The 27,339-nt window shown below is 35.3% G+C and overlaps 1 protein-coding gene and 1 long non-coding RNA gene across 2 annotated transcripts in view; one reads left to right on the top strand and one right to left on the bottom strand.

Moving 5' to 3' along the window:
• The window catches only part of LOC134527397 (protein hobbit-like), a 619,824-nt gene that overhangs the window by 572,831 nt on the left and 19,654 nt on the right, over positions 1-27,339 (top strand). The window contains exon 35 of the mRNA XM_063360060.1: positions 19,229-19,376. Within this exon, the coding sequence (XP_063216130.1) occupies positions 19,229-19,376 (148 nt within the window). The remainder of the gene's footprint in view (positions 1-19,228; positions 19,377-27,339) is intronic.
• On the bottom strand, positions 7,684-10,213 carry LOC134527592 (uncharacterized). Its single transcript, XR_010074226.1, has 2 exons — positions 9,959-10,213; positions 7,684-9,316 (listed from the first exon to the last, which is right to left on the bottom strand). It is a non-coding gene; the product is annotated as an uncharacterized LOC134527592 (long non-coding RNA).

A 27,339-nucleotide genomic window follows, 5' to 3' on the forward strand; every position in this document is an offset into this window, starting at 1 on the left:
AGGAGTCTCACTTGGTTACAAAAAAAAGCTAATTTTAATTAAAATGCAAATTAAGATATTAATATATTTGTACAAAAAGTACAAAACACGCTACATATTTCAAAACGAAAAAAGAGTCCTCCGTGCGCAGCCATTTTATTCAACATTTCCTAAAATTCTTCACGAATTAACAACCTTGTATATAATTTATTGAAAGCTGCTATATGTCCGTTACTTTTTGACTTAATGCCGCATCTAACATGTAAATCAAATTACTCCTCGAAAAAGGAACTAACTCACTATGACCCATTTAATATGTACCTTTTATAAAATTTATCTTACATATTATTAAGCACTCAAACATTCCATACAATGTACATAATCTAATCTTAATAAGTACATATATAACATTTTACAGAAGAGTGAAAAAATTATTGTTTTAAACATATCACAAAAATCTTAAAGAATTTCTTTGTTTTAAGAGAATGATAGAAAGTCAGTATTCCAAGAAAATATTAAGTGTTGAATTATTTTAATGGCCCCACTAAGGGACCCAAGCACAAATACATGATTCTATATGGCCCCATTACTCACGGTTTTGCTTCATTTCTATGATATGTGTGACCCTGTCACAATATTCTAGAAAGATCATAGAATCTTGTGGACTAATAATTTTTAGTTCTAAAGCTACGATATCTTTTGATACGTTTATGTGAGGTTGTTTTTTATTTAGTCCAATGAACATGAAAACTTCATTCCTGGTCAGCACATATTAACTGCTTACAAAATCCTTGACTGTAACTGAAGTCTCTTCATTAAACAGGTTGTTTTGGACATGGAAATGTTTGTCATTCATACACCACTTGGCATGATTCGCATCCCTCTTTACCGCCTGGTTGTTCGTATATCCATGTCATGGCACGTAACATTGAAACATTACAAACTGAAGCCTGTTATGCTTGTACATTGTTGGCATAGGCCTCGACGTTTTGAAAAGCATGCCTGAAACCTGATGGCCACATAAGCAAGTACGGTGACTCATTCCATTGGAACATTCCGACCAGTGAAAAACTGTTCGAATTCGGGCGACGCAATTGGTAGTAAAACGTGTCATGCCCTTGCATTTCCAACAATGTTTCATGTAGGCTTTGAGCACTCAAGTTCTTGAGGGTACAGAGGAGTGCGCTATTTTGCCAAAGGTCATATACATATTGTATTAATCATCAGGTTGACTTGGCCTATCTTACACTTAGTCACACTGTTATGGCCTTAGCATCTGTGTTATATTATTATATTTAAGAGAATAAGAATTTCCTTTGGAAGTGGCGGGCATTCGAAAAGATACAAAACAACACTTTAAACTTTAGAGGTGACACTAAAGGCCCAACAACGAAGAAAGTCAATGTCTGCCTGAAAACAATTTGGGGACAGTGGATTGTTAGCTTCAAATTAATAAATAAAAAAATGCAGGTTCGTCTATAGCTGTGCTTCTATTTATTTTACTTTCATAGTTAATTGTAACTAGAGAAAACAAACATCATTAATTTAATAATAATAATTTGGTTTGATAGAAAATTTATTTACTTAAAATTAAAATAGGGCTCATACATTCATAAATTGCAGTTTATAATGTGGGTTCATACTTGAATGAGTGATAACTTTATAATAGGATCCGGCCTGTAAATATTTAAAACAATAATATAAAATAACAATCCATTCTAAATATTAAACAATTAGTCAATTTACATACCCACGCTTTCCGGTGTTGCTTACAGTTAGTCCCTCTAGTTATTGACAATACCAGAAATAAAATCATTAACAATTTAAGTCCAGTTATCGTACAACTTTAGATATCACATGCTGGATCCCGTGCCGAACTGGCCCAATGTGGGTGTCGCAGAGAATTTGGAGGTAGTGTTGGCGGAAGTTATCATTTATGATGTAGCCGGGCTACCAGGTGGCACCTTAGTAGCCTTTGGGTACTGAGGACCAGGGAAAACCGCAATCTTGGCTCCGTGTCTGGGACCCTGTATGTGAACAAGCCAAATCCAAACTATTAGATCTGCTTCACAGCCAGTTGTTAAATAGACATAAATGCCCACAAAAAGGAAAATGGTCGGGGAAGAGAATGGTTGTTGAAAACTCACCGAAACTGGGTGTTGTAGCTGGGACTCAGGAGAAGTCTCGCCGAGGGACCCGCAAAATCTAGACCTATAATGGCGCGGTGGACGCGGAAGTACTCATAATTACAATTTAACCAAAATTTAGCAAATTATAAAATTCTCTACACTAAAGCACAGTCTGACTGACCGCTTTCTAAAAGCTTAGGGAAATATCCCTAAACGAGGCGACTACATCCTTGTAGTAGTAGCAGCGAAGTTGAATTGTGCTGAGGGCTGGCCGAGGAACAATGCAGTCAGTGAGAAGTCGTGCCAAGGAGTTCCTGGCATGGCACCTATGATGGTTAATTAAATCAGGCGCTTCGCCTTAGAAGAGGGCGGGAGGTTCTTCAGCTACAAGACCGAAAAGTTCCGAAGACATCTGAATGAGTAGTCGCGAAATACTTGTTTCTATACCTCAACATTGGTGTAAGTGCCCGATCACAGCACAATCTACTGGGGAGTGGCCAAAACAGAGAAGTCAACTCGTACATATCGCAAGAGACTACTTGAAAGGCATGAGGCTTATGGAGGAGATTGGTGGAGCTCTCTGGTGGCTCGGAAAAGAAATGCAGGAGAATGTTTGTTGCGTGAGTTGCTAGGGGGCAGGATGTGTTAGGCCAAGACTCCATGTATACCATTGCACTGCACAGTTCCTTTGTTGTTACAACCATGTTTCACTGGAGGACCACGCAAAATAATTGCAAGAGATAAATGCACGAAACTGTCCAAACACACAAGTCACAGCACCTGTCCTATGGTCCAGAACACGAATTGTCTGCACGGCATACCGATTGTTCTTGTTCTCGTTGAAGTCAATCGTACAACCTTCTCACATTATGTGAACAAAGGAGAGACCTGAACACTTAAAATGGCACCCGGTAACAGTATCTTTATGGTCAGTGTCGCCAACATCTCAATGGTTAAATTCGCTTCTAAACACCAGTTATACCTAGTTACACAACACTCGGAGTAATTGATAACTCCGCCGCTAGAGGTCAGAGGCGGTATGTTCGAAAACCAGTGTCCAGACCTTGAGACAGGCCGTCGCTGGCCGGGGTTAAGCACCGGTCAATGCTCTGGGTGGTGATTCGTGGAAAAGAGGGAAAGAGAAGAGAGTAAAATTTGCAGGAGCAGTGGGAAATGTGCTCTACTGAGCCTGTTGACGTGACTGGGGTTTAGAGAAACTGACTCAAGGGGCTTACTGGAAGTGCTCGTCTCAGACGAGCTCTGAGAAAAGAGGTGCCCTTGTAAGCTGCCGAGATAAGCTGTCCTGATCATGGCGGCAGACCGAGTTTCAGGGTCTAGATTTGCACCAAGGCGGGAAAATACAAGGCAAAAGCTAGCCTCGCAGAGAGTCGACAAAATATCAGATACGGTGCTGGAACGAATTGGGGGACTAGCCGAACAAAAATTATGTGGGAGGTTACAGTGGGCTGAGAAAATTTAAATTTTATTTATATAATTCCTGCTAAAATGATGTTTCAAAGTTCAAATTTAAAAAATAGTGCCGAAAATCACTATTGGCGTCACAGCACTCGTAAAAGGAATTGCAAAAAATTAACATGTGAACCTTTTCATTACAAAATTGAGTTAGTTTAACACCATTGGAGAGCTACTGGTATACATGGTTTCTGTTTACCCCAATATGTTGATATAGCAAAAGGATGCACTTTTCTTTCATTGGAGTACAGTAAAATGTTACATACAAGGTTATCTAACCAATGTTATTAAAATGTCAGTGTACTGATACATAGCTGCCAACCTCAAATCACACCCATCAGTAATGACAATTATATGAAGAAAAAAAAGTACGCGTAAATAATGCACGATAAATGTTTCCTGGGGAATTATGACACATACAAGATAAAACAAGGAAAATAAAATGCAAAAAAAAAATGAAAAATATAGGCCTATAGGTATATATGAATACAATGCAAATTAATGAATAAAAAAAACTATTTGAACAATACATTCATCTGAATATGTAAGAAATGTCAATAATTTTACTGGAAAGTTTGAACCTTCAATTCAAAGTATTCAAAGTTAAACTTGTGAACAACTGTCTTTTTATTTGCTTCTTTTATCCTGGTTGGATTAGAACTTCCTTGTAAACAAACAACAGAAGACAAACAAAAGAACTTGTAAACAATAACTCTGCGTTCGTTACTTTCGTTTCTTCAGATGTAGCGAAAAAAACGACGATATAGATATATTAATCGTCATGGCTATAAAATGTTCCGCATGTTTCTTTGATTCAATATGCCGTTTACAGTCATCCCTTCCACCATGTGCAATCGAAAAGTCACACGTGCATACATTACAAAACGCGTGGTGTTCCAAAACATTTGAAGACGACAAGCATGGCCATTCTTTTGAATAGTTTAAGTCGAAAGTTCTGAAGAATTGCGTTCTTTTTTTCCCCCCAGAAACACTTGTTCTGTCACACGCTTCATTTCTACAACCGGCACTGAAGAACAAAACCAACGACCATATATCATAAAGACCGGAAACTCAACGCTGTTTTTCTGTACCTACAAACAATCGCCGATTACGCTGCCATCTATGAATCTACAAATGAAATAACGTGATCGAAAGTGCGTTAACGATATAAATCGATATGTATAATACAAATCGATTAGCAACGTGTTTCGAGCTATCGAACTGGCTATTTTCCGTCGTATAATAATAATATTAATAATAATAATAGCCTTTTGAATTTGTTTCATAATCTTATTTGCAGGATGCTCGATACAATTTCAATGTGCTGAAAGTGATCCTGTGTTAAAAAAACTGTTCATTTTTTTTTTTAAATTTAAACTTTGGACTAAATGAGATCTGCTAATTAAAATTCTCCTTAGTTATCACAGACACGATCAGGTGGTAACTCAATTCTTTCAAGTCACGTTTGGGCACTACATTTTTCTTTTTCAAATGGAAAATCATTAAAAACCCATTTAACCTAGCGGGATGAATAAACAAAAAGAGTCAAAGTTACAAACATAACCCAAGAAAAAAAAAAGGAACATGAATATAACATTTGATGATTTCACAATTTAAATAAACTAAAAAACTAAGTTTTGTGTACATAGTGCATCTCACACAACTATGTAAACCATAATATGGCAAGGTTGAAACAACACTAAAAAGGCTATTTTTAAAGTTCAATACATCCATCCTTCACTGTCCACAGAATTTTGTTCTTTCGACTCAAGTAGCGACTTGAGTGGTGCAGTACGCTGGGGAATCGGTGGCGGGAGAATGGGGAGGAGATACCTAGGCATGCACAAGTGTTCCATTGGGCCATAAGTTTTGAAAGTGGGAAATCGATGCCACATATTGCATCCGGCAACCAGCATCAATGAAGGCAATATTCAGGCTGTATGTTTGGTCCACTGAAAGAGGCATTAGGAGGGTAATGATTTGAAGACAATGCTGCAGTCAAACAGTACATGTGCAGTTGGCTGCTGGAGCACCAGTCTTCTTTTCATGAAGGGATCAAAAATGGGAGGGGGGAGGAAGTATATATGCTTAAGGAAACTATGTAGAAAAAAAAGGCATTCCACTTGTAGTTTTCGTATATCACCAATAAATCTGTATAAAAATATTCCGGTTTATATTTGAATGACCCTATTATCTAATTCACTTTTAAGAATAATATTGTATATTGTTGCATTCAAAATTTACATTAAAAAAATGACATTGTGACTTACAAAAAGTCAACAGTAAATACAATATTAAAGTTTACTAGTCAAGCCTTGAAATTTTGAGTTAAAATTCAGCATGAATTATTTTTGTGTTAAGTCTAAACCTTTAGACCTCATAAATCATAAATATTTTCTTCAAAAGTTGTTATTTCAAGATCAAAAGTAAAGTAAAAGACCTAGTAATTGTATCTCACTTACACAACTTTAAAGTGTACAAATAAAATCATATATAGTTCTCAGAATGAGTTTCCTTGGCCCACTCGTGTTTCAAGTATACCAGCTTTCTCACATTACACAAGGTAGCACACCACACTTTTCTGATGGTTCATAAATTTTTGTGAAGGAAAATAGTATAAATAATGCTGTAAAGACCTAATATAATTTCTGGTTTGAAGCTAACTACTGCTAAATAAATCTAAAACCAACTGTATAGCTCTTAGAAACATATGTACTATGGAGTAGATGAAAGAATTGGACTGAGGATACCTTCTTTCTCTTCACCCACAAGATGAAACAATTTATATTTAAACACAATGTGGGTAAATGTTCCGCACAGCGTATCCAAGCCTATCCCTTGATCCTAATGGCATGATCCTGAATATATTGATCCTGTGGTACATGATGCTTGCTGTTTTAATTTAGTACATAGAAAGATCCTGGATACAATAATGGGGTGATGTAACAATGAATTCTGATGGTATTATCACATCAAATAAAAATCTGAAAGTAATTTTTTTTTTACTTCCTAAAATTATTTTTATTGTAATATTTTTGTTATGTCCAGGATCTTTGATGTACTAAATTAAGACAGCAAGCATCATGTACCACAGGATCAATCATACAGGATCAAGGCTTAAACTTGAGTACGTGATAAGGAACAATTACCCACGTATAACAAGAAGATACCAAAATTTAATTATAACTGAACAAAAAAATAAGATGCAGTAAAGGAATTCTAAGGGTAATGGAAAGTCCTAAATAGGTAATTTCATTTTCTGGTTTATAAAATAGCCTATTTGAAGCATAATATAGATTTTCATGTACACAGGTGAGATTGGCACAATTTTAATTGTTTCGCTATCAACATTTTGCAGAATACTTTATTTTATTAATTTAATTGGAGGTCTATGTGCATTTTAGCAATGCAGTCAGCATACAGAGAGCAAGTGCAATAATTAAAGTTATCATTTTTTGTCTCTGAATATATTATTTTCACTCATTGCAGTAATGTTTGGTTACATTAAAGTTTCAAAAGATATTTAGAAAGTTTTAAATAAATAAGAATGGATGCGATAGTGTACACTGTACAGAAGTTTTATTATTATTTTTTTAAATTTCCACCCACTGGTATTTTCAACTTCTTGCAGCACTGGTTAATCCTAAAAAAATTGTTTCAGATCAAAGTTTTATACAAGTTTTAGAAGAATTGCAATAATTGTTATAGATTTTATAGTTAACTTAATAGAGTAATTAAGAATATTTGTTTGTCCATTAACCCCTCATTATTTTACCCACAGCACCCTTGGTGGTTATCAGGTGGTTATAAAATTTTTTAAAATTGACAACAAATTTGAACAGATTCTATGGTGTGCCTACTAAGATAGTTAGGAGTTTTTTGTCCTCAAACCCTTGTTTTTTCCCACCCCTTAACAGTTATGGCTGGTCATATTCAAGTATGTAGACAAAATTTTTGGTAATACTCCTTTAAGTTATAATATGTTCAAACAGATGTGATATGTTTCATGTTATGGGAGTTGAAGTGATTTAAATGTTTTTCAAAAAATCTTCCCCATTTATACCCCTTTTGTTGGCCTATATCCATTAACAAACTCAACTGAGAATTTCCATAACCATATTTTATGTATTAAGTGATTTATTTGTACAAAATTATGGCAGTTATAATGACAATAAAAATGTGGTACATACACATGGTAACGACTGCAACAGGTAGTCTTTCTTCGAAACATACCTAACAGTACAATTTATTCTAGTCATGAGTTTGCTTTTTTCAGCTAATTTATAATACCTGAACAATTTTAACTTACAAGAAATGTAACACATATTTAGTACTTACAGTTAAATTGATCAATACTACTTTTCACACTTTATTCTACAAATGATATTTAATCCCTACAGTCAAATAAATTAACCAAAAACAATTCATTTGAAATCAAATAACAAAATACTACTAGTTTATAAGATGGTAAGAATTCATTTAAAAGCATGTGTTATTTTTTAGTATGCAGACTTTTTTGGGAGCTGCATGTATATAAAAGCTTGTAACCTTTTAATTTTATTTTAGATATTTCAATTTTCTCATGTTACTCAATACATGTATGTGTCCACTGGCTTACGTAAAACACTTTTACATACATAAAAAACTTTTGTATAATTGTGCGCTGTGAATACAGGTAATCCTGAATGTTCTTATGAAGTGACATCCAATTTTAAATATCATTTAATTTAACACAATAAATCAAATGAGTGGTTGTAACTTATAATGAACACAAAAGTAAGAAAAAAAAGGCCACACGGCAGAAATGGTAGTTAAAAAAAAGGTAGAGGGCTCAGTGGAATTTCATTACATTTACAAATCGGAATACTTTTGTAGTTTATAATGTAAAAAAAAACCTTTATACTGAATAGTTATTGAACATAAAACATCAAGTAAAATAAGTTTTTAAGTGTGGATGTAGAACTTATTGAAGGTTCAATTGCATACTATACTACAACTTACTTTCTAACTAGCTGTATATACATCACATGATCATAGGTTATAAATATGTTGAAGATCAACATTTTAAATTTTCCTCTACAATTTATGGTCAGCCTTGCTATGTTTAAACTCGAATTACAATTCTTTGAAGAGAGTGGCCCAATCCCATGTATTGTGACTTTTTTTGCAATGTGATTCAAGGAATTGGACTGATCGGAAAAAAATGTTAAGGCAACAGATAAGGGAAACAGTAGAGAACTGTGTAGGAGGTTTAATAAAAAAAAGTATCCCGGTCACCATACCAATCTTTAACATCAAATAAAAAGTGTGAAATACCCCACACATATATGTTTGTATGCGCCTGTACAAAGGTTGTAATGATGGACTGCATGTTGACCAATAATGTTAAATACTGCTTCATCACATGTAAATGCTACCTGTGAATAACAAAGGACCTTAGAGGCAGGTGAAAATATATATCTGCACAAGTAGATCTTACAAGTTATGTTATGTAACATAAACATTTCACCTATATTTGGCAGCATTCTAGACATAATAAATTATAACAATAGATCCATACTTCACTGTCCACAGAATTAAAATATGTTGTAGCAGCACCACGATTCAATTTGATGCAGTCACATGTAGTGAAAGCTCCAATATCAAAATGTTCGGAACATACATATTTAGTTTTAAATGTTTCAGCATTACTGGCATCAAGGTCATAGCCAATTGCAGCAATCCACTTCAATAACCTGGAAACAAAACAAAAAAATTTTATAGTGTGAGCTAGTACATACTTAAATCAGTATTTCCAGATTATTAGCTAGCATGTAGCATACTATAAATATAAGGTATAAACATACATGTATTTAATTATGTGTATTTAGTTTAGCATTACCACTCAATGAACGTATATATTTCAGAGGTAATGTTTTATTATTAAAGTGCTGTAGAGTGTAATAAATTTGGTGGGTTTCTCTTAATTACGATATATTAATTTTCATTGAATCACATATTGTATAAATAATATAAATTCAGTAACACAAAACGATTTTTAGGGTTCATATCACAAATCATTACATTTAAATTACTGATTTATGGTAATTTTACTAAGCCCATACTATCCCCAAATGGGTATATGTATATATATGTGTATACATATGTGTGTGTATGTATATATATATATATGTATGTGTATATATATGTGTGTGTGTGGGTTATTAAAAATAAATAAATGATTATACTACGTAATTACAAAATTATTATGTGCGCAAATTCAGGTCTCGATAATATCGCTCTATAAATCCTGTATAATAAGCCTTAACATAAATGCCTAACCCTTAACATGTTAAACCACTTATTGTAATTTTTTTAATATAAACATCAGTACTCACTTGCTTCGGCTTCATGGAAATCTGAATGTTGTCACATCAGGATTAACAGTAATACTGTTCCTGCACGAAGACACAAAACATTGATGTGTATTCACAGGCATCTTCATCGGCTTCTTAATTCACAATCATATAGGAAAATAATTCAAAATGATAAATCAAACTCCATTGTAAAATCCATCTTTCACTCGACCAAAATCTACTACAAACCGAAAAAAAAAAGACCGACTATAATGCTCAAATCAATCTGTAAACGAATATTACTGCAAAAAAAAACAATTTTTACAAATCAACTGTTTTTGAAATCAAAATAAATTAATATTACACTATATTTATTGCATTATTAGTATTTATTGCATAAATTTAGTTTCTTATAAACATTCAATTGACATTTGATTATGAACACTAACGCTACCTATGAATTTACAAAAGAACTAGGTCAATCTACTAGCGCTATCTGTTGTGCAGATTAAAAATAGTATCTGGGTACATAATGGCCTATTAGAGTTGCCACCCCCTGAACAAAACACTATCGAAAAACATTAAAAAAAATTTCACGTCTGTAGAAAGACAAAAACACTATGATGAAAAAAATGGCTTTCAAAAAAAATTAAAACACAGGTTAGCCAAAGTACCGTGCAAAAATTATCGTGATGTAAGTAGCCGAAAAACGAAAAGTCCGAGAATATGTACTAGTTTTGTCGTACAACGGACGTAATACCATCCCATTACTATTTGAAAACACGAGAATTAATCTACTAATTTCAATAGTACATGCGCACACATACTAGTTCCGTTATTTGCGCAACCACGCGATGTATTCGAACTGCGTTCACGAAACCGCACAGCAGAAACTGAATTTTTTCCGTCTCCGTGCAGCACAACGCCTCGTTTCCGTAATACACCAGCGATGTTCCGTAATTCCGTAATTCGGTGTTAAATCCGTAATAATTACGGAAAATCCGTAATGGTTGGCAGCTATGCTGATATAACATGCACACACTAATAGTAATATGACGACAGACAACTGTTATGCTGGATTAGAGTGACCCAAACGTAAACAAACACCTCGGTTGTTTACAAACACAGGACTGACTGAATGGTAGATGATATTTGTCAATACACGAGTGCCTAACATTACTTAGCCCTGTTTGCCATAACTTTAAAATATTATCAAGGAGACTAACCTGTAGTACAAATAAACAATATATGATTTTCCAAGAAATTTTAATAATATTGATGAATTTGAGGCAAAAACAATAACATAACATTGGACTTATACTTGACATTGGCTAAAGTTCTCTGAGACACAATGTGACTAGCAAAATAAGAATGTTATTGAAACTGCAGGACGTTACGAAGGGCACCCGGCTCGACAAAAGTCCATTTCACGTTCAGTCTCTATTGTTGGTATCCTACACAACACGTAGATACCGTCTATACATTAAATAAGGGTGGGGTTTGCTCCGGGCTAAAACTTTGTCGATAGGCTATTTCTGCCCCCAGGACCTCTGGGGGGACCGCGTACATTTACTATTAGGAGGCACAGTCTCTGCGATAACGTCTCGTAGCAGGAATCACCGTGTAAGATGAGGGGAGTTTGCAGTCCAACAATGCGCTGGCGCCGACTCAAGGCGACCGCGCCTTACCTTGCGAATGCTGCGCTGGCTCCACAGTCTCCAGACTGCGTGAAGGCTGTCCCAGGAAGTGCGTTGAGATGCACCAGTAGGCACCACACACTTTTAGTCACCAGAGCACTCACACAGGCGAAGTTCCGGCGCGCGCGAAGTCGTTTCCCGGACCGCGGACGCGTTGATGAATTCGATAATTACCGTCCCAAATGTTGATAATACCGAACGTTCAACTTCAAATCGCGATTCCGCAGCCCGGAATCGCGGGTAGCGAAAACTTCTTAATCGAAGCGATACGTGCTCCGACTCAGTGCAGCGGACCGACTCCCCGAGAAATCGCCAGGAGGCTCTTTTATACTTCCGCCGAGCGTCCCCAGCGGCCTCTCCTATTGGCTCGTTTTTAAGTTCAGTCGGTTGCCGATTGCCGCTAATTCTCCTGGCGCTGGCGCGCATGCGCCGTCACAATAGCACTTCAAAAGTTGAATATTTACCTAAATACGCCCTACTGACCATATATATTTATATGTGGGCCGTGTATCGGTACATCAGTTTCATCAAAAATATGAGATACAAGGTTTTCATTCCAAGCCATCGATGTGACATCATTACTAGCATTATTATCTAGAACATTGAAGGATGCTTTGTGGTTGTATTATTTTATCCAAATTGTGATTACCTTGTAAAAATACTTGCCAATAAAACCCTAACTTAAAAAATAGAAAGTTACAATATAAAGCATCCATATTATCTCTTCTTCTGTGTCTCACAAGCTATGTTGATGTTTTCATTTTCTCATTAATACTATTGTTCATGGCCAGATGAGGTCATCCTGAGACCCTTAGGCAGTGCAAGTTTTGGGGTCCCTCTCCCTTTAGATAGGTAGGACTCTAGGTGGGTATCATTTAAACCTTATACCAACGCCAGATTTTAATATTTTTGCCTGAATGAATGTATGTCATATATTAAAATATAAATATTTATAGGTAATGTAATTAAATTCAATTCATGCAATTCTTGTAAATGATGATTAAAGTAAAATTATAACAATGATTTATTTCTTGATTAACTGTAAATCATCATCAATCATCCAATGTCAAAATAACCGCATGTAGTCTATTTAAATTGTCAATCATCTTTTAAACATTAGTTTTCTTCATTTTTTTATGTGAATTCTTTCAATACATCTTGAGAAAGTGGTTTTTCTCGAAGTTATCATATTCAATGTGCATTATTATAAGTGCATTCAAATGGTTTTGAGACATTGTTTTATAAGTTTCAACTTTAAAAAGTTTTGTTTTCTAATTGCATTTGTAATCATCAGATTTCTGTATATTTGAAATTCTGTCTTTACATTTGAAAACGTTGATTGAGCCATAAAATCAAAAATCAGTTTATATAATTTCTCGGCAGGCACAATTTTTTTTTTTTTCAGCAGTCATTATCTAATTCTGAGATGAAGTACTTGAAGTGTGCCATTTCGTCTTTAAACACATGATCAGTGTCCTCGGATTAATGTTACCTAAACTTTTCACAGGCCTCTTTAATTTCATCTTCAGACTTCGTTAAGAAATCTACCAAAAATCCAAATAGGGAATTAAATTCCCGGTAAGCTTCTAGGCGCTGCAATAGTTCTGTACACAACATTGGTAGCTAATACAGGCCAATATGTTTCAATTTTTAACTTCTGTTTTCCTCTGAGCACAACGTTTCTGCACTTCCATCATCATGATGCTTTGTCCTTTTTTACAAACTCCTATATCTCGTAGTCATCACAGATTTCTCTCTGTGACATCAAAAAATCTACAAGCAATTTTAAAAGATTGACTGCCATTCAAATTTCAATTGTTTCTTATTGCATAGATTTACTGACACCATGATCCGATCCAGTATGACAGCCCAGAAGACTGTCATTATGTCATTTTTATTTTTTTTAGAAGTCCTTCGATAGACATCTGGCCTCATGAACCACTTCTGATTTCTGATTCTTATCGCCAGCAATACACTACAGAGCTTTCTGAAAACTGCTGCAAACAGTGGTGGCCAGTTCTTCGCCTTTGTTACTTTCTATGGGAATAAATGTTAGAAAACATTCTCTCACTTCACAACTTTATTTCGTAACATATCTTAGCACTACAGTCAACTGATCTGAATGAGATTTGTCTGGTGTCGAATCTACACTTATTGAAAAATACTAGTCTTCAAGAATTTTGTTAAAAATATCTTGCAAAACTTTCTCTCCCAATATATCAATAATTTCCTCGCAAATCGTTGAAGACAAATATGATGATTTTCCTTTGCCTTCATTACTATATCTGGATAAATGAGAACTGAGAAAAGGGTCATGCTCCATGATTAACCTAAAATTCCCAAGTAGTTGCCATTATGTTGAGAACCAAGAGTTTTATTATCACCAAGGAATGCTGATCACTGATACCACTTTTTTAAAAATTTTTACCAGTACTCCCTTTCTTTATTTAATTGAATCTCCAAAGTGCTTGGTCTACTAATCAATGTATTTTTACGTACTCAGTGCGTTACACTATTCTCATGCTGTTTAATTCATTGTGATGTATTTTTCCAATCAGAAAATCCAGTTTTATATTGAGATCGACTTTGGGCTTCACCAAAAAGAACACATAGAAAACAATATACATATCCAGTAGAATGATAATACATGAGCCACTCTCTCTTCATTTTACCACCACTTACATGTGGCCGGAAAAACACAGAATGAGAATGGTTTATTTTAATATTATCAAATTGTCGGCTTATAGCTGAAAAATCACAATCAAAATGTTGAATTTCGTTAGTAAACCAAAAATCTTGTACTTCGTTGCTTATATTTTGCCATAAGTCAACATAATTTTGGTATTCTACTCCTAGATGGACTACAGTTTGGAGAAGTAATTGGACCTCTCTCTCTGCCTCACTTTTCTCTGTATGGTAGGCACGCACTAACATAACTATTTCTTGGTGGTCCTGGCTAGGGCCAGTCTGTTGGAAGGATTCAGTGTGCTCCCAGATGTACTCTAAGTTGGAGAAGCATGATGAGGTTTATTTTCCATCGATTCGTCAGTAAAGTATTTTTTAAAAAAAGTTTTGGTGTCTTTTTTCAATTATTCATTAAATTTTGTTTTGCCTTTTTTTTTATCCACTTTGGTGTTTTCTTTTTCTGGGTGCTGCTGGCATTTTGCTTGAGAAATAAAACGATTAAAAGTTTTTGAAAAACGACATAAAGAGTAACAGTAAACTCCCGATTTTCTGGGTCGCGTTATCTGGTTGGGGGGGTAACCGTGCCATATTTCACTTCCGTAATCCATAAACATAAATATTATTTTTTGATTTATTTCCTTGCATACACAATAGCAATGGCACTAGTGTAGTATTAAATACAATCCAATGTATAGGTAATGCAACTAATTAGCAATGCAACCAATTAATAATGTGATGAATCAACAATTAATATTTTGCTTTTCCATAATAGCTATTGTAACCCTTCTTTACCTATTACCCTTACAGCAGGGAAAACCTGGCCTTCACAATTGACCCAAGGGGACTAAATCAAAGGGAAAGAAAAGGTTACATTAAACAAAACAAAGAGCAGAGCTCAGTGGTATAAATATATTTTGATTATTTTGCAAACAACTACTATATGCGCATCTCAACAGCGCTCAAATACAAAATTGGCTTTACTACAGCAATCAGAGTAAACTTAATAATTTCAAAATTCAGGTACAAGACAAAAACTTTTATACGGGTAGATAGAGTTTTCTTTTTTTTTTTTTTTTTGTTATGGGTTCACAGGCTTCACCACAAGTTCAACGTTGTTCATGAGCTCTTACTCCATTTTCATACGCCAAATACAATAACAATTTACCTGACAAAAATTTTAAAACAATACTATTAAAATTCCATTTATCCCACCCCGAGAGCTCTCCTATAGCAAGTCCCGACACTCTAAACAATAATTTAATTATGGTAATCTACCAACAGTATGACTATATAGTTCTATAAAATTTTATATAAAAGACACAATTATTATAACAAAAATTTCATAATTTCATCAATCACACATGGCAGCCTCAGATGAGCATGAATAAAATATTTTAGCTATCGTAAATTTAACATTCAATAAAACATATATGGTAATAATTTATATCTGACCATAATTTATCAGTTCCCTATTATTTTAATTTCTTACAGCTCATAAAGCTTCATACCACTCAATGTACCAACAATATAAATATATAGTTCTATAAAAATTTATATAATAAACACGATATAACAAAATTATAATCTCACTAATCACGCATGGCAGGCTTTTTAACTGCCAACTTCATTACAACCATATTAGCTCCAGGAGATCATAAGTTCACGATTGAGATAAGCATAGAACCACAGGTCTATTTTAATTGCACTCCAACCTACGGTGGCGGGCAGCATGCCAACAATAAAATGCCTAAAATATTTCCGGCAAAACTTAAATCACCAAAAATTCTAGAACTTATTAAAGGAATCTAGTACGATTTAATTCAAAAAGTCACGCGGTTTGCTCTCTCACACAACCCTTAGGCATATAATATTAAAACCCTTTTTAATATCTCATAACTTCTTACTAGCTCTTCATCATCCGCAGCGACCCAAGGAAAAATATATTTTTCAAGACTCACCCCTTCAGTTGCCATCGGGAACAGGACGACGCACAATATAAATAATTTAAAAAGGCCATTTAAAAGAAAAGATCACTACACCACCATTATACGATTTAAGGACATCTGCACAGCTGGGACGCCGACTGCAACCACCGACTCTCGAACCAGCTGCATTCCATACGACGAACCATTTAAACTTCGTGGAATTTTGTTCGCTCAGCTACTGACGAAACTTCATTTCTTCCCAAATTTCATTTAAAAAAAAATAATCCGTCGAGACGATCTATTCCCTTCCTCCGCAATAAACAGGAAAAATCAAATCATAGACCAAATTTAAGTTTATAAAATGTTGTCCTCCTCCTGTGCCAGCTGCTCAAGTTGACTCGGTAGACTAGTCTCACACCTTCTCGCTCATTCCACAACCCGCCATGTCATCTCGAACTCCAAAAAAAAAAAAAAAAAATAATCATAACTTCTTAAAATAATTTTCTCGCACGCGCCGATGCTTACTCGTATTTAGAAAAGAAAATACCACTATTATCTTGTTACAAAAATTTTAGCCACAGCTCAATCGTAGCTTCTTTTCTTCTCCTCAAAACTAGCCCGGGTCTATGCTGATATTTTCCTCGGCGATCGAGGCCTCGACTGGGGGTTACTGCACTCCATTTCCCCGCACGAGCCTCGCGTTGCGTTCTCCAGCATAAAAGCGCTGAAATCTCTCTTCTCCTCTCGTCCACGATTTACACGTAAATCAAGTAAAGTGAAAAACATTTCTTGAAGTCGTGATGTGCATTATTCACCGGAGATACCTATCATAGACCCACTCTGACCGTCTGCCTCCACTGCCAACTCACTAGTCGTCTTTCTTTCCCTCTCCCCACTGTCCTGCGCTGTGCTCGACCGGTCGCTTACCGCGCATGCGCGGTAGCTAATTTCAACAGTCAACCGCCCGCGGCACTGCACGGATTCGCCCGTCTGCTAGCGTACAACTCTCGAGCAAACCACTACTAGATGGCGCGATAAGTCACACCTGCGGACACGAACAAAAATAAATTTGTGACGCCGTCACAGGCGTCACACTATTTGCTTCCTTCATTGCAGATTTATTTCCAAAGACGCTCGAGTGTTCAGCCCACACTTATATTTTGCCATCCTGCATGTCAGCAGTAGAGTAAAGCCAGGAGCTTTCAAGGCTAGTTTACCTCGTGCCTATTAGAATGCGATAATCCCTAGTGGCAAATTATGGCTGACACCAGTTTATTAAACAACAGAGTTGGGAATTATGTGTACAGATTAAATAATATTTCTAATAATATTTCTAACAATATAAAGTGTTAAGTTTATGCTTTTCAAAATCTTACTAGAACAGAATTATTTATATCATTATTATTTTGTAATATTGGTAGCATGTACTTAATAATGTTGTGCCCAATCCCTATTATGTAAACAATGTGATGCCTACATTTTTAAATTTTATTTTATTTTTTTAAATTTTAGAATTTATTTATTTATTTATTTATTTATAATTGTAACATGCCAACTAACAGGACAAATCCTTTGATGGTAGGCACACAATTAGACACAAATACACTCACAAAAATAAACATAAATGAAAAACACAAAACAATACAATGAATGTTATTCAACATTTATTTAAATGTACGTCATATGTATTTAGACATTGATTAGAACTGTAAATAAATTTTAATAAGAGTAGAATCTAGATTAAAATGGTAGTCAGCAAGCACACTTACCTAATTGGAAAACCAATTACTTTGAAAAATACTCTTTATGAACAAAATGTATTTGACTAGCGCTGTTTTGATTAGCACACTGTTTTCGTAGAAAAAATTTGGGTGTTACTTTGAGAGAAGGGTTTTACAGTATTTATTGTATACAGCCAGGTTTTTTTTTTTTTTTTTTAGAATGCTCAAATAATGTTTTTTACTTATTCAAGGACCCCTTTGCATGACATTACCCCGTATAATCGGGATTCTACTATGTAAAGTAATAAACACTGTATTTTCAAAAATAATTAATTATTGCAAATTAAATTGCTTAAAAAAAAGTTACGTAAATGTCACTTCAGTTTTCTACAGTTATTTGAATGTCTTTACTACGTAGTTTTGTAGATTTTTTCAAACCACTTTTCTGCACAATCTATCTATAACAATGTCGCACAATGTCACGATCAAAACGCATTGACTGATCAAAATGACTTACAAGGTTTTTTTATTTGAGTAAATCATGGAATCCTCCAATATTCTTTTTCATTTAAACAAAAACAGTAAGTAAGCAGTACTGATTACTTACCAACATAATTAATGAAGGGGCATGAAGATTATTTGAAAAAAACATTCTTAAATTATGTTTAAACATTGCCGAGGTAGCGACAGGATAGTTTTCTATGTCTGGTAATGGCATTTTATCTTATTTTAGGGAAATAAGTATGTACCTTAAAAGATTATAACAAGTAACTAACGAAAAATTGTTTGTATTTTAAAAGTAATAAACATAAAATCTTTGTAAAATTAAAACTGCTTTGACTTTTTTTCCTTATAGGCCGCAAAGTCCTAGGTGGCGCGGGGCCCACAGGCTGTTGCCTATTTTTCCTATATGGATAATCCTGTACTGCTATTGTTTGAAGGCTATATCACTTATTTCGCTGCAGTGGTAGCCATGTTCGTTTAGGTTCTAAATATGTTAAAAATTATTTCAAGTACAAGAATATCTAGTGTTCTTTTATTTTATGGTGATTTATTTTTGTTATATATGTAAATTCTGCTCGTGGTATGATCTCAAAGTATTATTATTTATTTTTCAGTGAAATTAATATTGCCTTAACCTTAAAAAGTTCTGGAAGATCCATCTCAGTTTACATGATCCGTCTCCATTTCCGTGCCATTGTAGACTAGGCCTTAGCGACTACTGCCACCAAGGAATTGTTAGCTAGTGCAGTTTGTGGACAAGGACGTGGCTTTGTGCCGCAGGTATGCCAACACGGTCTGCAGCGACGGCTCCGGGGAGCATGCACTGGAGGTGGAGTACTTGTCGGTCGAGAACCTGCTGCCTGGTGAGCCGTACCAGAAAGTGCTGTGTCCCACGCAGATAGATGCCAGCATGCCCGTGGACAGGAAGGTGAGTTCTGCTTTCCGTCTCTGATCACCTGCTATCCACGTGACTTTAAGCCATAGTGCAGTCCCAACATTTTGTGTTTTAATTTTTACTGCATATAGCATTGTAGAATAAACTTTAAAATGTCAACATTTTTCAGCGAATAGAATAAAATGTGGGTAAATAGTATGTTTTTGGATATCCAGGTGTATTTTTAATTTAAATCTTAAATAACAGAAAGGAATTGGATGTGTTTACTATGCAAACCTGTATAATTAACAAAATATATCTGATTTTAAAGATATGAATAAGCTTTAACCATCCTTTTGCTAAACAACAAATACACAATAAAATACCTTAAATGTTTTAGAATTTTGCACAAAGAAGAGCTTTAAAAGACAGAGCCAAGGTGCAGTATAAACATTGGGCTACCATTTAAGAGGAATTACTATGGATCAAATTCAGGAAGCTCCCTTTATTTAATTTACAAAGAGATAACTTAGGAAAAATACTCTGATGATGCCCATTATTTGATGTAATCTAATTGCTCCTCTCATTTTGGTTTGGTGTGTACCTGTCCATCTCTAACTAACGCCATTTTTTTCTATGAGTTGTAAAACCAAAAAAATTATTTTAATGAAAAATCTTTCCTATGAGAACTAAGACTAAGAACCACCAATAATGTAACTGTGAGATTTTGGGGAAGTGGTTCAATACTGTAGTTCATAGCCAAAAAAAAAAAAAATCGCAAAATTAAAATTAATTGATAAAATAAATGATCAGCTCCCAACAATTTTATCGAATACGAATCTCAAATTCTATTCATAAAGATACTTCAAATCTACCCCTCAGATTCGGATCTTGGGGCCAAATGCACAGATTTCATTAGAAATCTATTGCCTACTTCTACTTCCTTTAGTGGAGTATTCTAAGTTCACTAGATTTTATTTGTAAGCATATTTTAGCGTAAGTGCGGCTGGTCTTAACAAAGTATAGTGTGGAAGGTTATTAAATATTGATGATCGTCGAGTTTAGCCGGATATGGCTCGGATTCAGTGGCGTCCAGTCGTAACGTCACATCCTCTGCCAATATAAAAAGCTTCTTGTTTTTGTTTTATTATCTGTGTTTAAATTATAAACATTGGGTTATCCACGTGGTTTTGACTCATTATTGATCGTACTGAGGAAACTTTCTGAGAAATTCTCTGTTAATGAGAAATCAATTTTGGTTTTCATTAGTGGGAAAAAAAAATAAAATAGTAGAAGCCAAGAAAACAGATTCCAAAAACATTGCCGTTCAGCGGAAGGATCGGCAGGAAATTTAGAAAGATCTCAACTCTTATTCAGAAATCACTAAGGTTAGTACAATATCACAAAAATAAACTTATACCAATACTGCTTTAATACCATATGTTTCATTGTAATTTTTTTTAATGTCTTGTTGATAAGAGTTTTTTTTTTTAATTCAACAAGTTTTAAATTTCCCATTTTTCACATTTCGATACAGGCATACAAAAGTTGACATGCCAGCACTCTGTGCTCTTTGCTACGAGGTACAGTTTTTATAAGACATGACATGAATTACAAGCATAGACAGTATTTACAAAAAAAAATTACAAATTTCACTAATTCTTATCAGAACTTTTGGCATTTATGCGTTTCAAAAATATTAATTTTATTTTACAGTGTACTGCATCCCAACTAAAGAAATGTTGTGAAAATGAAAGAATAAAGTCATGCAGTTCTTTGGATTTTTAGTTGAGTCTGTTGGAACTCATGTTACCGCAAATCCCTTAAATGGTTCAACTCTGTCCTCACTGTTTGTAACTGGTGATATCGTTGACATGTCTTGTTAGTGCTGCATATTATAATGTCATCAGTATTAATATTTCTTAAGCTCCTATAAATTATGACCCTTGGAGAGAATTTAGGTACTTTTAAAGAATAGGATATAAAAACAAAATTGTGGTGAGAAAATCCAGGGGCTGTAAGTGGTCCGTGTCTTAAAATCCTTTCATTGTTAGTCATTATTAAGTCAATCCACATTATAGTAGTTACAGTATGGTGAGTGGGTGAAAGTTAGCAGATATTAAGGTTAAAAGATGCAAGAATAGCTCTTAGCGCATGTGGCTAGTTTTGTGAAGAAGGTTAATGCTGAAGTCGCTTGATATTATGACATGTTCATATGTCGAGAAAACTGAATGTTCTTCTCCGTAATTAACTTTAGGTGGTTTGTAAACAACGCCTAACAAGTCTTTCTGGCTGCTGACAGTGGCCTCTAAGAATAGGCACTATGCCCAGGCGCACTCTCAGGTAGGGAGGTTGAAACAGTTTTAATTTTAATTTTAATGTTGTTACAAACAAATATTGCCACTTCTCTACCTAGTTTAAGAGTTCTATAATTCCTAATAAACACACAACTATTCAGAAAGATTAAGCTATCAAAAAGAGAGGGGACTAGCCACTTTTTTTTTATCTGAGAATGGCGTGAAGTGAATGAGAGGAGAAAATGTCATGAAACTCATCTATATGCCCATGGTGGGGACTGTGCATTAACGTGAGCAACTAGAAATGGGCAAGGGAAGCGGTTTACTTCTAGCCTGAGATGACAGCCAGTAGAATGTGGGACATGTTAAAGTAGTCGTTTCAGTTTGTTGGGTGGTCGTTTACTTCCTCTACAATATCTTGAGCTCCTCTGAAGTCGAGATATGTAGGCAATCTAAGTCAGTCTTGATAACTATTTTACCATCTTACTGTCTACACATTCTGGAGGCTGTACTTAGTGACAGCAAGAATTAAACACCACAAGGTGTTAAGATGTTAGATCTTCATGAATAGTGATGCCAGAGTGTTTCAGAAGCAGTTTTGCATTGAACACTTCACTGCATTTGCGTTGAGATACAAACATAACATTATTGGCTGCGGCCTTCCACTTTTTTTTGCATCAATGCAATAGCTTCTGTCAATGTCTCCAACTGAAATATGTACCAATTTGAGTTTGTTGTACAATATATTGAGAATAATTCCATAAATGTCCTAACTGTCAGTTTCAGGAACTCCAAACACACTCAAGTTTGAACATCTCTGGTACTGCTCCAATTCATCCTTGGCCAATACTACCTGCCACTTTGTTCTTTCAAGTTTTTCCTCCAGAGATACAAAGTCCTCTCAGCTTTTTTGTTTCCCCAACATCAAACACCATAGTGTCTTTCAACTCTCGAATAACTGCCTCAGTAACTACGCTAGTGATGGAGGCAACAACGAGGCTTACAATGTCCTTCGAGTTGAGGATATCTTTAATCTGCACTTTCACTAAGAGCTCCAGTTGGCCCAGGTCAACTTTCTTCCCAGCCATGGCTATGAGTCGAGAATTCACTGCTTATAGGTTATTGAAAAAGTTATTTAAGGGAGTAACACCAATACTGTTAGACTTCACTACGACTACACATACACATTATCATAGATAAGTGAAAATAACTTACCAGAAAAAATACACCTACAAACCAAAAAAGATGCTGCAGCAAAATTACAGCGACCTAATCACTGTCAGCCATCTTTATATATCTCTAAATAGTTGGCTAAACCATCTTTAGACCTTATTTTACTGCTATTTAATCCAGTATTGCTAACAGTATCAGATGATTATTCACATGGCTTTTTAAATCGTGATCATTCACTATTGTCAACTTTTCTTTCATTATCATGACAATCGCGTTTCAAGGATACTAGAAATATTGAACTTACTACAAAAGGACTGAACACTGGACAGTTATGCTGTCACACACACTCTCAACATTGTGATCTTATACCCCTCTCTATTTTTCTGTTGTCCCTGTGGACCTTTTAGCTGTTGTCTTTCCACAGACTGCAATGTCCGTCTCTAGCCTGTCTCCAAGCTTCCTACACCCTACCCCACACAACACACTTTCATGGTCAGAAGCAAAGGCTTTTGTATTGAAATTGTGAAGATTTTAATCAGTGCAGTACAATTTTTGTTGAATTATTTACTGTCCATCTATTTGACATTTATCTTGTTAATAATTACAAATGTGTCAGTGATACTCAAAAAATGCTTTTGATTGATTTAGTATTTAAATCTCGCCATTATGATATATTGAAAAATGCAGATGGTTAAATTTGGGCATTTAATGGGTACGAACCTAATTAATAATAATAAAAAATTTTTAATAAATATAAAATTCATTGCTGATATACACATTTTATTTCTAAAAATAAAGCTTATCAACTATTTTTATCTAACTATTTCTCTGATTCTAATAGGCAACATATAGTCCACTTTAATAAACATCCTAAATATTTGCAGAAGTGATTCAGTTAATTTTATTAAAAAGGCAGCTGACTGAGTGTGCCTGAAAGAAAAAAGTTGTAAATTTACTACTGAAATTATTAGCAGTCATAAAAAAAATTAATATGAAACAGTTATTACATAGGTACATTACATTAACAGAAAAGAACAAAACCTAGCCTGTTCACACGAAATGACGTTCAGTGAACACAGCCCTCATTGCAGCTGCTCGGTTGTTGCGTGGACACAAATTTGCAACTGGAACTGCAGGTTAAACATGAAGCTTGTCTGCTGGAGATGCCAAGGCTCTGAATGTTACACCGCAACATCGTGCAGCACAGCACAAGCAAGAATCACCTTGTTTGAAGCTGCCAGTTTCAAATATACCTCTCTGCTACAGAATGTTTTGATGTTCAGCTTAAAAATTAGGAAAATATTAAACAACTGAAGTGCTTCCATAAAATGATAAATTTTGCACTTCAGGAAAAAAGGTTTCAACTTTTCAAAATAGTGATTTTAAAAATACTTAAACATATCAGCATCACACTCTTAAGCAACATGTTCACACTTAATTATTTATAAGTTAAAAATTTCTGCTCGCGAACTATGCATTTTGCAATTTATATCTTTAGAATGGCGACGGAAAAGTATTGCTGCAGATAGCCCCACTGTATTTGGGCATTCACTGTTGCCACACTTGCCTGAAATCGTGCTCCGACTTCTCCCACGATAAAGTGCACCAAAACATCGCCACTAATGAACTCACCAGCCAGCATCCACCCTCCTTCCCTTCTTGACTTCGGTGACAAGAACTTCCAACAAGGCAACTCAGTGCACACCACCAAGCCATAGGTGTTGACCTCGTCTCATGACTTGTGTATAGTTCATCCGACAGCTTTCCTTCAAACACTAGAGCAAATTTTATTTTACAAACAGAGCTTCAGTTCCGGTTTCTCCTTTGCACTACAACGACCGGGGGATGGCTTTTGACGTAACCTGTCGGGTCGCTAAGAGTCTAAGTCCTAGTTTCGGGCTCGGTTAAGACAGCACTTTTTTCGAATATCCGAGGTTAATAATCCATGACTAACTGGTACTTGGATTACTCTTGCTTGCCGCACCGTGATCTCACTCGTCACTTACTTGCTCAACGAGTGAAATGTGTAACCTTCACCAGTGTGTAGTTTGACATACCTCCAGCTGTTCCATAGTACTAAACCCTATACATTCCACTGAGCGAGTTTCCAGGATTTACTTTCTCAGCGAGTTTACTATAACAGCAAGTGTGGTCTTCTTCTCCCTCGATGAGTTACCTTGTCGGGATGACTATCTCTGGCTGCTTCTCCTCGTCAGGTGCTAAGTCCGTCTGAACTCAGTATTTTAACTGTGCGTACTGCTGTAAAGGCTAAGTCTGTTCATCGCCTGGAGCTACACTCGGGCAGCACGACATCCTCCTGGCAGGCGGCGCAGTCATGATGGGCAGTCTTCTTCGGCAGGCGGAAAGTTATCAAAGGTGGAAGTTGACGGCTGGAGAACCAGTGATATACTGCACCTCCCTAGCTTTCAGGGGGGGGTATATATACTCGGCTGAGCGTAACGAACTTCAGCTTTAAGAACAGTTAAGAACAATCTTCTGAAGTCACGCTCAGAAGAGCTTGGGAGTCACTGTACACGAGGCTTAACGTGGAACGTCGCAGTGAAACCTAACCACTTAGGAGAGAAAATAAACAAGGACAGAAAATACAGTGTTCGGCGAGTAGTCTGTAAGTTCATGTCCAGGAGGAAAGGAAGAAACCACCTGTAACACATTTTAAATACATACCTGAACACTTACTATAAAAAGGTAATGCAGTGATCACTTTAATAATTCCTGGCACAGGAATACTGCATTTATCTCCTTTGTCAGCCACAAGTGGAACAATAGTATCAATTACCGTTTCTGTAGTGAAACGAAAACGTTTCACAAAGTCTTCATAGCCAAAAAATTTTAACGGATTATATCCAGCTCATAGATATTTTCTAGGTGATGGATTGTAGGGAACATCCCTAGCACATCAAACAAATTCTTCAAACTCATCACCCACATTGTGTCATACAGCTTCCATCTTGTGAAAAGTAGCACTAAATAACAATTTAGTAAGGGTTATCTGTGATTAAATATTCTCTACACGATTTCACTCGAAAAATAAGCACTACTTATACTTTATTTCCTGTGCATACAGAAATTCTGATTTTGGTATAACTTAATACTATAGTTTAGTAGTAATTTCGTCAGTGCATTAAGTCTCAAGGGTTGAAAATAAAGTAAAATACAGATAATAAAATATATTAATTATGGTGTAAAAGATTCAACTTTTTTAATGTTCCGTTTTACAAACTGAGTTTCTTGAATCAATACATGTCATACTTTTATTGACATAGCTTAATATTAAAAGTACATTATCTTTATCTGTGAGAATGGTAATGGATAGAATAGAAGAATAACACAATTAGACATAGTAAAACTCAGAATATGCAGTGTTATATTTTTGAATTTACTATTATTCCTGCAATATTTTTCGTTCAATTTTTTTTCTTGAATCTCAAATATTTAGTTACTATATAAGCTCACCAGACAAAAATTAGCTGCCCCTGGAGAAATCATCACTAGCGTAATCTAATACTATGTTTTTCGGCCTCTGGACTTGATAATCATCTGGATTCGGTTAGGATGTGAACTTTCAAGTTTGAGCAGGTTTGTCACATCCAGGTTAAGCCACTCCCTGATGTTTTGATTGGTCAATTCCACCAAATTGTGGGGATGCTGATGTCGGCATTTTCCTTGCTGTTCCAACATGTTCTACAGTTTTTCAATGCGGTTCAAGTCAGGTGATTTTGCAGGCCAGTCAAGATTGAATAGGGTGGGGGAGTGTTCATAAAATCAGTCACATATGCATCCAGCCTGATGAACTTTGCTGTTGTCATCTTGAAAAATCAAGGTATACTCATCATGCAGTTGTTGACTGAAATGCAACATCTGATCATCCAGAATCTATACTAATATTATAACGCTGAAGATTTTGTTTGTTTGTTTGAATGCGCTAATCTCAGGAACCACTAGTCCGATTTGAAAAATTCTTTCAGTGTTGGTTGTACATTTATCGAGGAAGGCTATAGGCTATATTATATTATCAATAACATTAGGGATCCTTACTAAAAGTCCAATTTAGAATCAAATGCGTTGGAGGGGGTTAGATACAACATATAGTACACGTACGAAGTGTGTGTTGACAATGCCGCATGCGCTAGAAGTTTATTTCCTATTGCCTATTAACATTGTTGCCACGCACTAGATGCCTTATCATTCTTAATTTTCCCATACAAGTAAAAAACACCCGTGTGATATTAACAACGAAGCAATCAGTACCCTCATACAGATAACATAGAGATAGTGTGAGGTATATATGTAGATATAAAGAGATAAATACAGATAGAGAGATACATAGATATATAGATATATAGGACTATAGATGTAGATAGAGATAAATATATATTTAGAGACATGGATAGATTATTTGTATATGTGTAACTACTTCAAACATATTACAAAACAAAACTGAATGAGGCATTGCAATGCATGCCGAGCATTAGCTAGATAATAATCTTTTCAATATTAGTAATCCCTTATTTTTCAGTTTTTTTTCC

This window comes from Bacillus rossius, chromosome 1 (genome assembly GCF_032445375.1).
Source record: "Bacillus rossius redtenbacheri isolate Brsri chromosome 1, Brsri_v3, whole genome shotgun sequence".
NCBI lineage: Eukaryota > Metazoa > Arthropoda > Insecta > Phasmatodea > Bacillidae > Bacillus > Bacillus rossius.